This window comes from Arachis ipaensis, chromosome B09 (assembly GCF_000816755.2).
Source record: "Arachis ipaensis cultivar K30076 chromosome B09, Araip1.1, whole genome shotgun sequence".
NCBI lineage: Eukaryota > Viridiplantae > Streptophyta > Magnoliopsida > Fabales > Fabaceae > Arachis > Arachis ipaensis.
The window spans coordinates 100,787,566-100,799,987 of NC_029793.2; the positions used below are offsets into that span (position 1 = coordinate 100,787,566).

Here is a 12,422-nt window from a genome sequence, read left to right on the forward strand (position 1 = left end):
AAGGGTTGTTGGGCATCAATGATCCTAGGAAGAAAAAAGTGAGCCATGTGTCTGTGGTGAAGGAATGTTGAGTGAAATTAAGCCAAAGGCCACTACAACATTTGCCACCAAGCCTTCAATAATTAATAAGCTCTCTAATGCAAAAGAAAGAAGGAAAAAGCTACCAAGGGAAGTGAGCAAAAAGTAAGGCATTGTAGCAGCAACCTTAGTAAATCTTTGAAGAAACATTGTTTGTTTAACAGCAGGTAATAAATAAGCTACTATTGATCTGCATGAAATCCCATGAACCAAGTTCAACTATTTGCTTAATAAGGACATGTATACTTCTCTATTACATTCTATATTGCTCTTATGTTTAATGCTTGCTTGGGGACAAGCAAGTTTTAAGTTTGGTGTTGTGATGACAAGTCATCTTAGCCTAGTTTTACTAGTCTTTTTCTTTGTTTTTATTAGGTTTTATGCACTTTCTTGCATTGTAAGTAAATAATTTGGAGTGGAATTGCATGTTTTGTTAAATCAACCAACCACCCTTTAATTGATACAAAATCATGAGGTTTAAGCTAAAATTAATTGAATTATGAATGAATTTTAAACTTTGTGAATTTGGTGATACTTTGATTGGTTGATTTGATTACTTGTAGGTGAAGAAAGAAGAAAATAAGAAAAGCGTGGCCTAAGGAGCGTGCCCAAAGGAAGCAAGAAGCGTGCCCAAGAGAAGAAAAGCATAGCAACATCAAAGAAGAATGGAAGCTAAGTTGGGAGAATGAACCGAGCTTCACAAGGAATAAAAAGAGAAAGCAAGGCACCAAGCTCAGTTCACTTAGTTAACTGAGCACTAAAGAAAGCAAGGAAATGACATAAAGCTCAGTTCACTAAGTGAGCTTTATCGGGCTCCTTCAAGAATTAATTCAAAGCAAAATTCCCATGAATGAAGCCACCAAGTTTCGAACTCATGAACTAAAGGAAGCAAGGAACACTCTTTGCAAGGAAAATAAAAGAAAATGGCCAAAAAGTTTCATCCAAGGTTCGAACTAGGAACCACACGCTACTTAGCTTGCAAGAGAATAAGCCAAGATGCATTCCAAGGGGTTCGAACCAGGGAGCTCCATGGGAAGCAAGGAAGGAGCGTCCAACCCCTCCAAGGAAATTAGCTTCAGATTGCTTCCACCAAGGTTCAAACTTGGAAGCATGAGGATGCTACAATGGGGAGTTCAGTTGATTTTCCCAACTGAGCGCTACTCTTCCCCCATCCCCCATACTTTGGCGCAACAAGAAGCACCAAGGAGCAAGCCTAGCGCACACAATGACACGGCCAAGGAGCTTGTCAAGCGCACATTGACACGGCCAGGACATAGAGCTCAGTTCAAAATTCCAACTGAGCTCTATTGAAGTGTAATATGGCCAAGGCTGGGACGCGCACCAAATTGGACAAGCAAAGCAACATTGGGCGCTTAGTTTGGTTTTCCAACTGAGCCGTCCCCAGGGAGGTGGATCTTGGACCAAAAATCCAATTTAATTCATTTCTTCCCCAAATTTTAGAGCCCACCCAAATTCTTAGATCTAAAGTAGGAAGTGTATAAATAGGTGATAGTTTGATTTAGAGAGGACGGACCTTTTAGCTTCTTTGAGAATTTTCATTTTTGTAATTTTTGAGCTTTTTACTTTGAATTTGGATCTTTGAGAATTGGGAAGGAGAATTGATCTCTCTTCTTCCTTGTTCTTGCTTGAGCACTCTTTACTTCTTGTTTTGGATCTTGGGTGGAGAATTGAAGAAATTCTGTTTCAATCTCACTTTAAGATCTCTTGTTTAATCTTTCTGCAAAATTCTAAGAAACTTTGAGTTACATTCCAAATTCTGTTTACTGTTTTCTCTTATCTACTTCTTCTGCAACTTAATTCTCCATTTCTTTTGCAATTGTTCTTGTTGGATCAAGGAAGGATTTGAGATCTAGACTTGTTTTCTAGTCTCTTCCACTCCTGAGATCTTTAATTTCTCTTTTAATTTCTGTAATTGAGCTACATTTACTTTCTGTTTTAATTCTTCAAGTATTTTTACTCTTCTGTTTGAGATCTATTTGAATTCAATTCATCTTTTGCTCTTCTGTTTATTGTAATTTACTTCTTCTTGTTTAAATTCTGTAATCCCAGCTCCCAATTCCTTTATTAATTCAAGCAATTTACATTTCCTGTACTTTAAGATTCAGTCATTTACATTTCTTGTAATCTAAGCTTCTACAATTTAAATTACTTGTTCTTTAAGATTCAGCACTTTTATTTTCTGTGCTCTTTAATTCACTACAATTCTTCCCTCTCCCTTTACATTTCAAGCAATTTAGCTTCTGTCAATTACAAACAACTCAAACCAATACTTGATTCGCTTGACTAAATCAATTACTAAACTAAAATTGCTCAATCCTTCAATCCCTGTGGGATTGACCTCACTCATGTGAGTTATTATTACTTGATGCGACCCGGTACACTTGCCGGTTAGTTAGGGTGTTGGAATTTGTTTTCCAAAATATCCCATCAGAACTCAAACCAAAACAGTTGGAAAAACACAAATCACAACAATCAGCAAAACAATAACCAAAACACATACAGAAAACCACAAAACACTTACCCCAACTCTAACCATCATCCATCCACCAACCAAGCCAACAATTAAAACACTTATCCTCAACCCTCAACACCCCACAACCAACCAATCTCACAAGACTCTCAGAGGATAACCAACTTGGAGATATTAATGGAGAAAATGATAAAGCATCAAGAGATGACAATAAAGAACCAGGAGGCTTCCATGAAGAATATGGAAAGGCAGATTGGACAGCTCTCCAAACAAATTGCTATTGAGAGACCTTTGAGCTCACTCCCAAGTGACACCATTCGTAATCCAAAAGAGGAATGCAAAGCTATACAACTAAGGAGTAAAAAAATCTTGGTGAAAAATGAAGAAGCAACCAAGAAGCCAAAGGAAGATGACAAGAAACAGGGTGAAAAAGAGGAAGCCAATGATAAGGATGTAACAGCAAGCAAGCAAACTTCAAAGCAAGCCCAAGAAAAGGAGGAACAGCTAAAAATTTCAAGAAAAGGGAAGGAAGCAATTGAAGAACCAACTAAGGATCACAGGCAGGGAGTGAATTTCACACCTCCATTGCCATATCCCCAAAGATTCAACAAGGAGACTAAGGACCAACACTTCCCTAAATTTCTCGAAATCTTCAAGAAATTAGAGATCAACATACCCTTGGCTGAGGCACTTGAGCAAATGCCTCTATATGCCAAGTTTTTGAAGGAGCTTATTAACAAGAAGAGAAGCTGGCAAGAAAATGAAACTATACTGCTCACAGAAGAATGCAGAGCATTAATTCAGAAAGGACTCCCCCCTAAACTTGAAGATCCTGGAAGTTTCTTTCTACCTTGTGCCATTGGCAATATGACCATCAACAAGGCAATGTGTGACTTAGGGGCCAGTATCAATCTAATGTCTTCCTCACTGGTGAAAAAGCTATGCATAGAAGAAGTAAAACCAGTACAGATGTCTCTAGAATTGGTGGACAAGTCAGTGATATGTCCCAGGGGTGTGATTGAGAATCTTCTAGTAAAGGTGGACAAATTCATCTTCCCTGCAGATTTTGTGGTCTTAGATTCAGATGAGGATGAAGGTGATTCCATTATACTGGGGAGACCATTCTTGGCCACTGCAAGGGCCATTATAGACGTAGAGCAAGGAGAGTTGACCCTCAGAATGTATGATAAAAGCGTCACCCTGAATGTATTTCCAGAGATACAGCTCATAGATGAAAAGAAAGACTGCATGGAAACTGACAAGAAAAACTTGCAGTGGAAGGAAGAAATTAACAAGACGATCAGCAGCTACCTTCCAAAGCAAGAAGTAGACAATGGCAGCATGGCAAAAAGAGAAAGAAACTATGCAGAATAATGAGGAAATTCAAGAAGGCATTGATGTGTCAGTCATCAAGAAGAAGAATCCCAAAGTGAAGCCCACTTGCAAGAAGAAATGATCAACAAAAAGAGGGAAGAAAAACAAGAACAAAACTAAAAAGGGGTGGAAGAACAAAAAAATTCCAACAGAGGGGTTCTCTAAGGGTTATAAAGTACAATTAATCTACCAACAACTGGGGGCAAACCAACAAGCTGATGACTACTATACTGTCAGCAAAATACTCTCACTAGAGCATGCCGAAATTGAACATCAAGGAACAAGGAAGAAGCTCACAGTCAGGGGGGATAAGCTGAGACACTACAGTCATCAACCACCATAAAAGAGGGATCTAATGTCAAGATAATGACAATAAAAGAGCGCTCCATGGGAGGCAACCCATGATTTAAGATTCTTGCTCGTTTTCGAATTCAATAAATTATGATCATCTTAGCATGATTTTGAATTTTATTGGATATACTTGACAGATGCATATACTATTTTGAAATACATGCCAGACTTCTAAGTTTGGTGTGCTTGACAACACACAAAAGTTAACTTTTCAAGCATTCTTAGATCATATACTTGATGGTTGTTTTTGTGGAAAAATGAATTTCCAAACACCTTAAAACTAACCGGCAAGTGTACCGGGTCGCATCAAATAATAATAACTCACATGAGTGAGGTCGATCCCATAGGGATTGAAGGATTGAGCATTTTTAGTTTAGTGATTGATTTAGTCAAGCGAATCAAGTATTGATTTGAGTGGTTTGTAATTGACAGAAGCTAAATTGCATGAAAAGTAAAGAGAGAGGGAAGAATTACAGCAAATTAAAGAGAACAGAAAGTAAAAGTGCTAAATCTTAAAGAACAAGTAAATTAAATTGCAGAAGCTTAGATTGCAAGAAATGTAAATGACTAAATCTTAAAATGCAAGAAATGCAAATTGCTGGAATTATAAAAGGAATTGGGAGCTGGGATTGCAGAATTTAAACAAGCAGAAGTAAATTGCAATAAACAGAAGAGTGAAAGATGAATTGAATTTAAGTGGATCTCAAACAGAAAAGTAAAAATGCTTAGAGAATTAAAATAGAAAGTGAATATAGCTGAATTGCAGAAATTAAAAGAGAAATTAAAGATCTCAGGAGTGGAAGAGACTAGAAAACAAGTCTAGATCTCAAATCCTTCCTTGATCCAACAAGAACAATTGCAAAAGAAAATGGAAAAGTAAATTGCAGAAGAAGAGAGAAGATGAAGACAGTAAACAAAATTTGAATTATGCAGAAAGATAAACAAGAGATCTCAAGGTGAGATTTAAACAGAAGTTCTTCAATTCTTCACCCAAGATCCAAAGCAAGAAGTAAAGAGTGCTCAAGCAAGAACAAGGAAGAAGAGAGATAAATTCTCCTTCCCAATTCTCTAAGATCCAAATTCAAAGTAAAAACTCTCAAAATTAAAAATGAAAATTCTCCAAGAGGCAAAACAAGTAAAAGTTCAAAAGTCCAAGTCCTCTCTAAATTAAACTAGCTTCTATTTATACACTTTCTATTCTTGGATTTTAAAATTTGGGTGGGCTTTTTAATTTGGTGAAGATTTGAATTTAATTAGATTTTTAATTGAATTTTCAGCCCAAGAGAAATTGCTCCCAGTGGAGTGCTCTGCTCTTGTGGGGAGCGGAGCATTGAGGCTTATGTTGGAGCTCCTTGTTGCGTGCCAAGGCTTGGGTCACTCCAGGGTAGTGCTCTGCTCTTGTGGGGAGCGAAGCATTGGCTTGTGTTGGCATGTCTTGTACGCACCAAGCTCCCTCCTTGCCGTGTCATGTTGTGCCTCATGTTCCCCTGACCGTGTCAAATTTGTGCAAAGGCTAAGGAGAGTAGTGCTCTGCTCTCAGCAAGAGCATAGCATTCCTCTTGCTTGGGTGAGGTCCCAAGTTCGAAACCTTGGGGAAGCATGCGCTAGCTGATTTCTTCTGTGCACAAAGTGGCACCTTGCTCCTTGCTTCCTTAAGGTGCTGTGTTCGATCCTTGGAGGTAGCATTTTAGCCATTTTTGGCTTATTTCCTTCATGTGTAGCGCTCCCCACTGCCCCTTGCTCATGAGTTCGATCCTTGGAGTAAGCATTGGCAAACTATTTCCTTGGATTTATTTGTGAGTGAAGCCCGATAATGCTCTTGAGGAGAGCGAAGCATCATTCTTCTCTTCTTTGTTTCTTGGCTCTAAATTGTGCTCTGCTCTCAAGGGGGAGCGTAGCATCATGCCTTGCTTTCTTGGCTCATAGTTTGTGCTCCCTTGAGAGAGTGCTCCGCTCCTGAAGAGAGCTCTATGCATATGCCATGCTTTATTGTTTTCTTTGCCACACTCTTCTTCTCCTTGGGTCACGCTTCTTAGGCCACGCTTTCTTATTTTCTTCTTTTCTTCACCTACAAGTAATCAAAATAACCAATCAAAGTATCACCAAATTCACAAGGTTTATAAATCATTAAAAATCAATTAAATTTAGCTTGAACCTCATGATTTAGTATCAATTAAATGGTGGTTGATTGATTCAAAGAAACCATGCATTTCCATTCCAAATTACTTACTTACAATGCAAGAAAGTGCATAAAACCTAATAAAAACAAGGAAAAAGACTAGTAAAACTAGGCTAAGATGACTTGTCATCACAACACCAAACTTAAAACTTGCTTGTCCCCAAGAAAGAAAAGAATTATGCTCGAAGGTTCTTTCAGTTAGAAGTGAATTAAAGAATAAATTTTCATATCCTGTGAGTGAAGTGATTAAGTGACAGTGGGGTGAACTCTAAGTTATATGCTAATGCATGGGCTTCAGTGCTTACTAGTCCCTACATCTTGGAAGTCTTAGGTCCTAGGACTTTCATCTAAATGATATCATGGAGATCTCTCTATAGATAATCACCTTGAAGCAGCTTATGGTTTTTGTGTTTTGGCTTTGACTCTAAGTGTCATGTCTCAAAGCGGCTCTTTAAATAAGCTTTCAATCAATACTCCTAAACCAGTTGGTTTTAAGGTATTAGGTGTTGAAGCACCCCTAAATATTTACTTGCTCAAGCCTCTCTCTTTGACACAATTCGACCACAAGCATTCACTAGGATAACAACTCTTTGAGTTCTTGTTTCTTTTTTTTTCTTTTCTGCCTAGTAATTGATGCTCAGAGCCTTGGGCCATGTTCTTTTGTTTTTATATTTTCTTTATTTTCTTTTGTTTGCTGCTTCTTGGATCAATAAATGTTTGAGAATCTCCATAATACTTATTTGAGCTCTATATCCTGCCTATGAGCTCCCATGCAAGTTTTCATAAGCATGCAACCTCAATGCAAAATTATACAACTAGAACCACCACTTCTCCTAATCTTTTGCTTGCCTCAAAACTGTTTAATTCCTCAATCCTTCTTTTCAAAGAACTATCATATGATGCCTTTTTGAAATATTGGGTGCAAGCAAGTGTGAAGAGTGTAGTGTTGTGAATAATCAAGCATCTCAATTATTGAATCATAAAGAAACTATACTAGACAGACAGACAGGCAGGGATACAATATCACTTCAAATCATAGCAGTGTCTGATAATCACTTAACAATACAACCTTTTAGAGTTTACTTGCTTTACTCCTCATCATCATCATTGCTTGTCTTCACATTCCTCTTTCATCTCTTTGGTTGATGATGGTTAATCCTTCCAAAAACTTGTATGATATCTGCAGTGATATTGAAAGTTGATTGTTCTCCAAGCACTTGAAAAATGGTTAGCATGCATGAGTTATTTGTGGGCTTTTGAACTTACTTTGGTGTGGGAACACCAAACTTAGTACCTTGCTAGTGGTTCTCATGCATCAAATGAACCATATGTGAAACTCTTTTTCCTTGCTACAGATAATAGAACTAAAAAAAACCTGAAAACAGTGGAATGGTTAACTAATTTATTTAAATGCTTGAAGCTAGCATTATGCAGAAAGTGAGAATGCATTTTATAATGAGATTTTGGTGGAACACCAAACTTAGAATCCTTTATTCTCCCTTATATTGTTTTGGTGTGCAACACCAAACTTAGCTTTTTGCAATATAGATACAGCTAATTAACCTTTTTATAAAAAAAAAGCTATGGAAAGAAAACTACCTCAGGTTGGGTTGCCTCCCAACAAGCGCTTCTTTATTGTCACTAGCTTGACATTCTCCATCCTCTGATCATGGAAGTTGAGAATTCTATTGCCTTGGAGTTTCTCCTTTCACTTGGGCTTCCTTTCCTTTGTTTCTTCTTGTGAAACTTCTCTGTGATGCTTTTCTTGGATGAGTGATTCTTTTCCCATAGCCTTCTCACTTTCCTTCAAAATTGCTTTCCATTTCTCCTATCTGGCAGCTTTTTTGTTGTCTTTTGAGTCATCTTCAGCGGCTCTGGGGAAAGTATTTGCCCTCTTCTCACCCATTTCTGCAAGGTGCTTAGCCAGTTGTTCCATTTGCCTCTCAATTCTTTTGATTGAGGTTTCCTGGTACTTCGTTGTCACCTCTTGGTGCTTCATCATTCTCTCTATTAAGATCTCTAAGTTGGTGATCCTCTGAGAGTCTTGTGAGATTGATTGGTTGTGGGGTGTTGGAGGTTGGAAGGGTGGGTGTTGTGGTGGTGTGTAGTGATTGTTGTGGGTATGGTGGTGTTTTTGGTGGTTTGTGAAGTTGGGGTTGTTGTAATTGAAGTCCTTTTCCTTGATTTTGGTGCTCGATCCTCCTCCAGTTAGAATGGGTCCTCCAGGGTGGGTTGTACATATCACCATGAGACTTGTGTTGAAACAAGCTTGAGGTACTGTTTGGGAAGTGCAATCGCTCATGACTTTGTTGCTCATAGTTAATTGCTCCAAAATCTTTTTCAGATTGATTCCAACCATGTGAATTTTGAGGTAGGTTGTATGCATTTACTACAGCAGTTTGCAGCTCATTGATTTTTCTGACCATCAACTCCAGTTGTTACAGAGTTTGTTGATGTATCTGCTGATTTTGGTTCATGACTGCATTTACACCTTCAATTTCCATTGCTCCCTTCCCTTGTGTGGATGGTTGCCCTTCTGCCTCTAGTTTACCAATTTCCTGGGGTGGTTTCAACTTGGCCAGGAATTCACCCATTAGATCTTCCCATCCGATGATGCTTCCTTGTGGGAAGGCTTCAAGCCAGTGAGCAACATCGTTCATGGTGATGGGCGGATGCTTCAAATAATTGGTTGCATTGTCATCTAAGGTGAGGACACTACTCCCATAATTACTGGAATTCATTAAATTCCCCTCCATGATCTGCACAATCATAAACAGTCCAAATGAAGATTGAATATACTCATGCCAAAATGTGGTTAGAGGATTAGTTGACACAATGTATCAAACAGTTAACAGGCTTTAAAGATCAATAGAAGAAAATTGCTTCTGTCATTGATTCAGTGAGCAAAAATATAAGAAACGCATAGACTCAGAAAAGCCAGGAAAATCCCACTATATTGCTAAAGTGGGGTTTTAGTTAGCTTAAGCAAAAATTCAAACAGTTAGTCTGTTAGCTAAAAATTAAAGAAACAGAAAAGAAAAAGTGCTTGATCTAGATCTCTACTTCACTTAATCATTTTCAATCTAATCAATCCCCGGCAACAGCGCCAAAAACTTGATGGTTTTTTTGTGGAAAAATGAATTTCCAAACACCTTAAAACTAACCGTCAAGTGTACCGGGTCGCATCAAGTAATAATAACTCATATGAGTGAGGTCGATCCCATAGGGATTGAAGGATTGAGCAATTTTAGTTTAGTGATTGATTTAGTCAAGCGAATCAAGTATTGGTTTGAGTGGTTTGTAATTGACAGAAGCTAAATTGCATGAAATGTAAAGAGAGAGGGAAGAATTGCAGCAAATTAAAGAGAACAGAAAGTAAAAGTGCTAAATCTTAAAGAACAAGTAAATTAAATTGCAGAAGCTTTGATTGCAAGAAATGTAAATGACTGAATCTTAAAGTGCAAGAAATGTAAATTGCTGGAATTATAAAAGGAATTGGGAGCTGGGTGATGTGTATTTTCGGAAAATGAATTCCAAACACACAAATCTAACTGGCAAGTGCACCGGGTCGCATCAAGTAATAAAAACTCACGAGAGTGAGGTCGATCCCACAGGGATTGAAGGATTGAGCAATTTTAGTTTAGTGGTTGATTTAGTCAAGCGAATCAAGATTTGGTTGAGTGATTTGTGATTAACAGAATTTAAATTGCATGGAAAGTAAAGGGAATGGGTAAATTGCATGAAATTAAAGAGAATAGAAAATAAAGTGCTGAATCTTAAAGAACAAGAAATTAAATGACAGAAACTTAGAACGCAAGAAATGTAAATTGCAGAATCTTAAAGTGCAAGAAATGTAAATTGCTTGAATTGTAAAGGGAATTAGGAAGTGGATTTGCAGAATTTAAACAAGGAAAAGTAAAATTGCAACAAGCAGGGAAGTAAAAGATGGATTTAATTGCAGTAGATCTCAAACAGAAAATGTAAATTGCTTGAAGAAGTGTTCAACAGAGAAATAAAAAGGAAATTTCAGATCTCAAGACCCAAGAGACTAGATAACCAAGTCTAGATCTCAATGCCTTCCTAGATCCAATCCAGAAATCAATTGCAAGAGAATTTAAAGATCAAGCAGTAGAAGAAGCAAAACCAAATTCAATTTCCAAAAGTGCAGTAAAGTGAGACAGAGAGATCTCAAGGTGAGATTGAGACAGAATTTCCTCAATTCTTCAACCCAAGATCCAAGACAAATGTAATTGAAATTGAAAACAAGAAAACTAAGAAGAAGAGAATTCAATTCTCCTCTCCGAAACTCAGAAACTCAAAATGATTCCAAAACCAAAAGCCCTCAGCAAAACTAAAACGGAAAGCTCTAAAAGGAAAAAACTCCTTGAAAACTTAAATCCTAAGCTATTTATACACTTTCTTCAAATGGTCTTCAAGCCTTGAATTGGGCCTTTGTTCTTGATGGAATTGGGTTGATAAAGGCCTTGGTTGATTGCTCTTGGAGTTGGAGAAAGATCCATTGTGAACTGGGTTGAAAAACATAAAATCTTGAGTAAAAGTTTGAGTAAAAGTTTGAGGCAAACTTTTACTCAAACTTTTTACACAAGATGGCTTCACTTTGCTGCTACCAACGTTTGAGCCAAAGTTTGAGGTCAAACTTTTGCTCAAACGTTGGCCCCCTTGTAAATGTGTGTGGCACCAACGTTTGCCAAAAAGCTTGAGGCAAACATTGGCGCAAGCTTTTCTCCTCCAGGGTGTGCAAGAGTGGCGCCAACGTTTGAGCAAAAGTTTGACCTCAAACGTTGGCGCAAGCTTTTTCCTCCTGGGTGTGCAAGTGTGGCGCCAACGTTTGAGCAAAAGTTTGACCTCAAACGTTGGCGCAAACTTTTTCCTCCAGGGTATTGCTTTTGTGATGCCAACGTTTGCCAAAACGTTTGAGGCAAACGTTGGCTCAAGCTTCTCTCCCAAAAGTTTGAGCTAAAGTTTGAGGTCAAACTTTTGCTCAAGCTTTTTTTCTCTAGAGTGTTTTCAACTCTTTTAAAAGTTTGAGCTAAAGTTTGAGGCAAACTTTTGCTCAAGCTTTTTGTTCTCTCTTGCTCCTAGCCATTCCTTCTTTCTTCAACCTTCTTCAAAACTCTTTTCACCTATCATCAATCAACCAAACACATCAAAGCTTTGCTTAAAATCATGAGTTTGTTATTCTTTCATAATATATGACAATTATAGCATAAAATCTCATGAAATTGCATTAATTCATACATGGTTGATTGAATCAAAGGAAACATGGAAATCTACCCAATTGGCTTGCTTATGGCTCAAGAAAGTGCATAAATCAATCGAAAACAAAAGAAAAAGGCTAGTGAAACTAGGCTAAGATGACTTGTCATCACAACACCAAACTTAAAGCTTGCTTGTCCCCAAGCAAGAAAAGAATTATTAAGAAGAAAGAATGAAATGGAAGAGGATGTTCATGCTAGCAGAGTATTATTGGTAGTTCATGGGATTTTCTGTGGATATGTAAACACTCACTTCTTATTGACTTTTAGGCCTAGAAAGCCCCCTTCAAGCATCAAGCAACACACTGCTATGACCTCTCATTATTCTTTTGTCCTTGACTATTATTTTTTTTTTCTAAAAGCTTTAGTTCAGTGTCATGTGTAACAAGTTCTTTTCTTTCTTTATACTTGACACATTATTCACTCTAGACACTTGGCTCACACTCCTTCTTAAAACATTGATGCCCAGCACCTCTTTGGGTTACTAAATGCCTTGTAGTTAGGTTGCTCTTGATAGTGGACTTTCAGCTGATGATCCCGGGTTAGTTAACCCAAGTCACCAAGTGTTGATGCACTCCAAAGAACTTAATAATCCAAGCAGATCCCAGTACAAAGACACCACAGGCATATATTCTAAGGTTCAAGCTATTGGTGTCTAGCTTTGTTTCTTTTT

At 37.8% G+C, this 12,422-nt stretch overlaps 1 protein-coding gene across 1 annotated transcript; it reads left to right on the forward strand.

Moving 5' to 3' along the window:
* LOC107615721 lies at nucleotides 2,747–3,943 on the forward strand. The gene is made up of 2 exons (XM_016317759.1): nucleotides 2,747–3,136; nucleotides 3,374–3,943. The coding sequence occupies exons 1-2, from the start codon at nucleotides 2,747–2,749 to the stop codon at nucleotides 3,941–3,943; spliced, it is 960 nt and encodes a 319-aa protein (XP_016173245.1).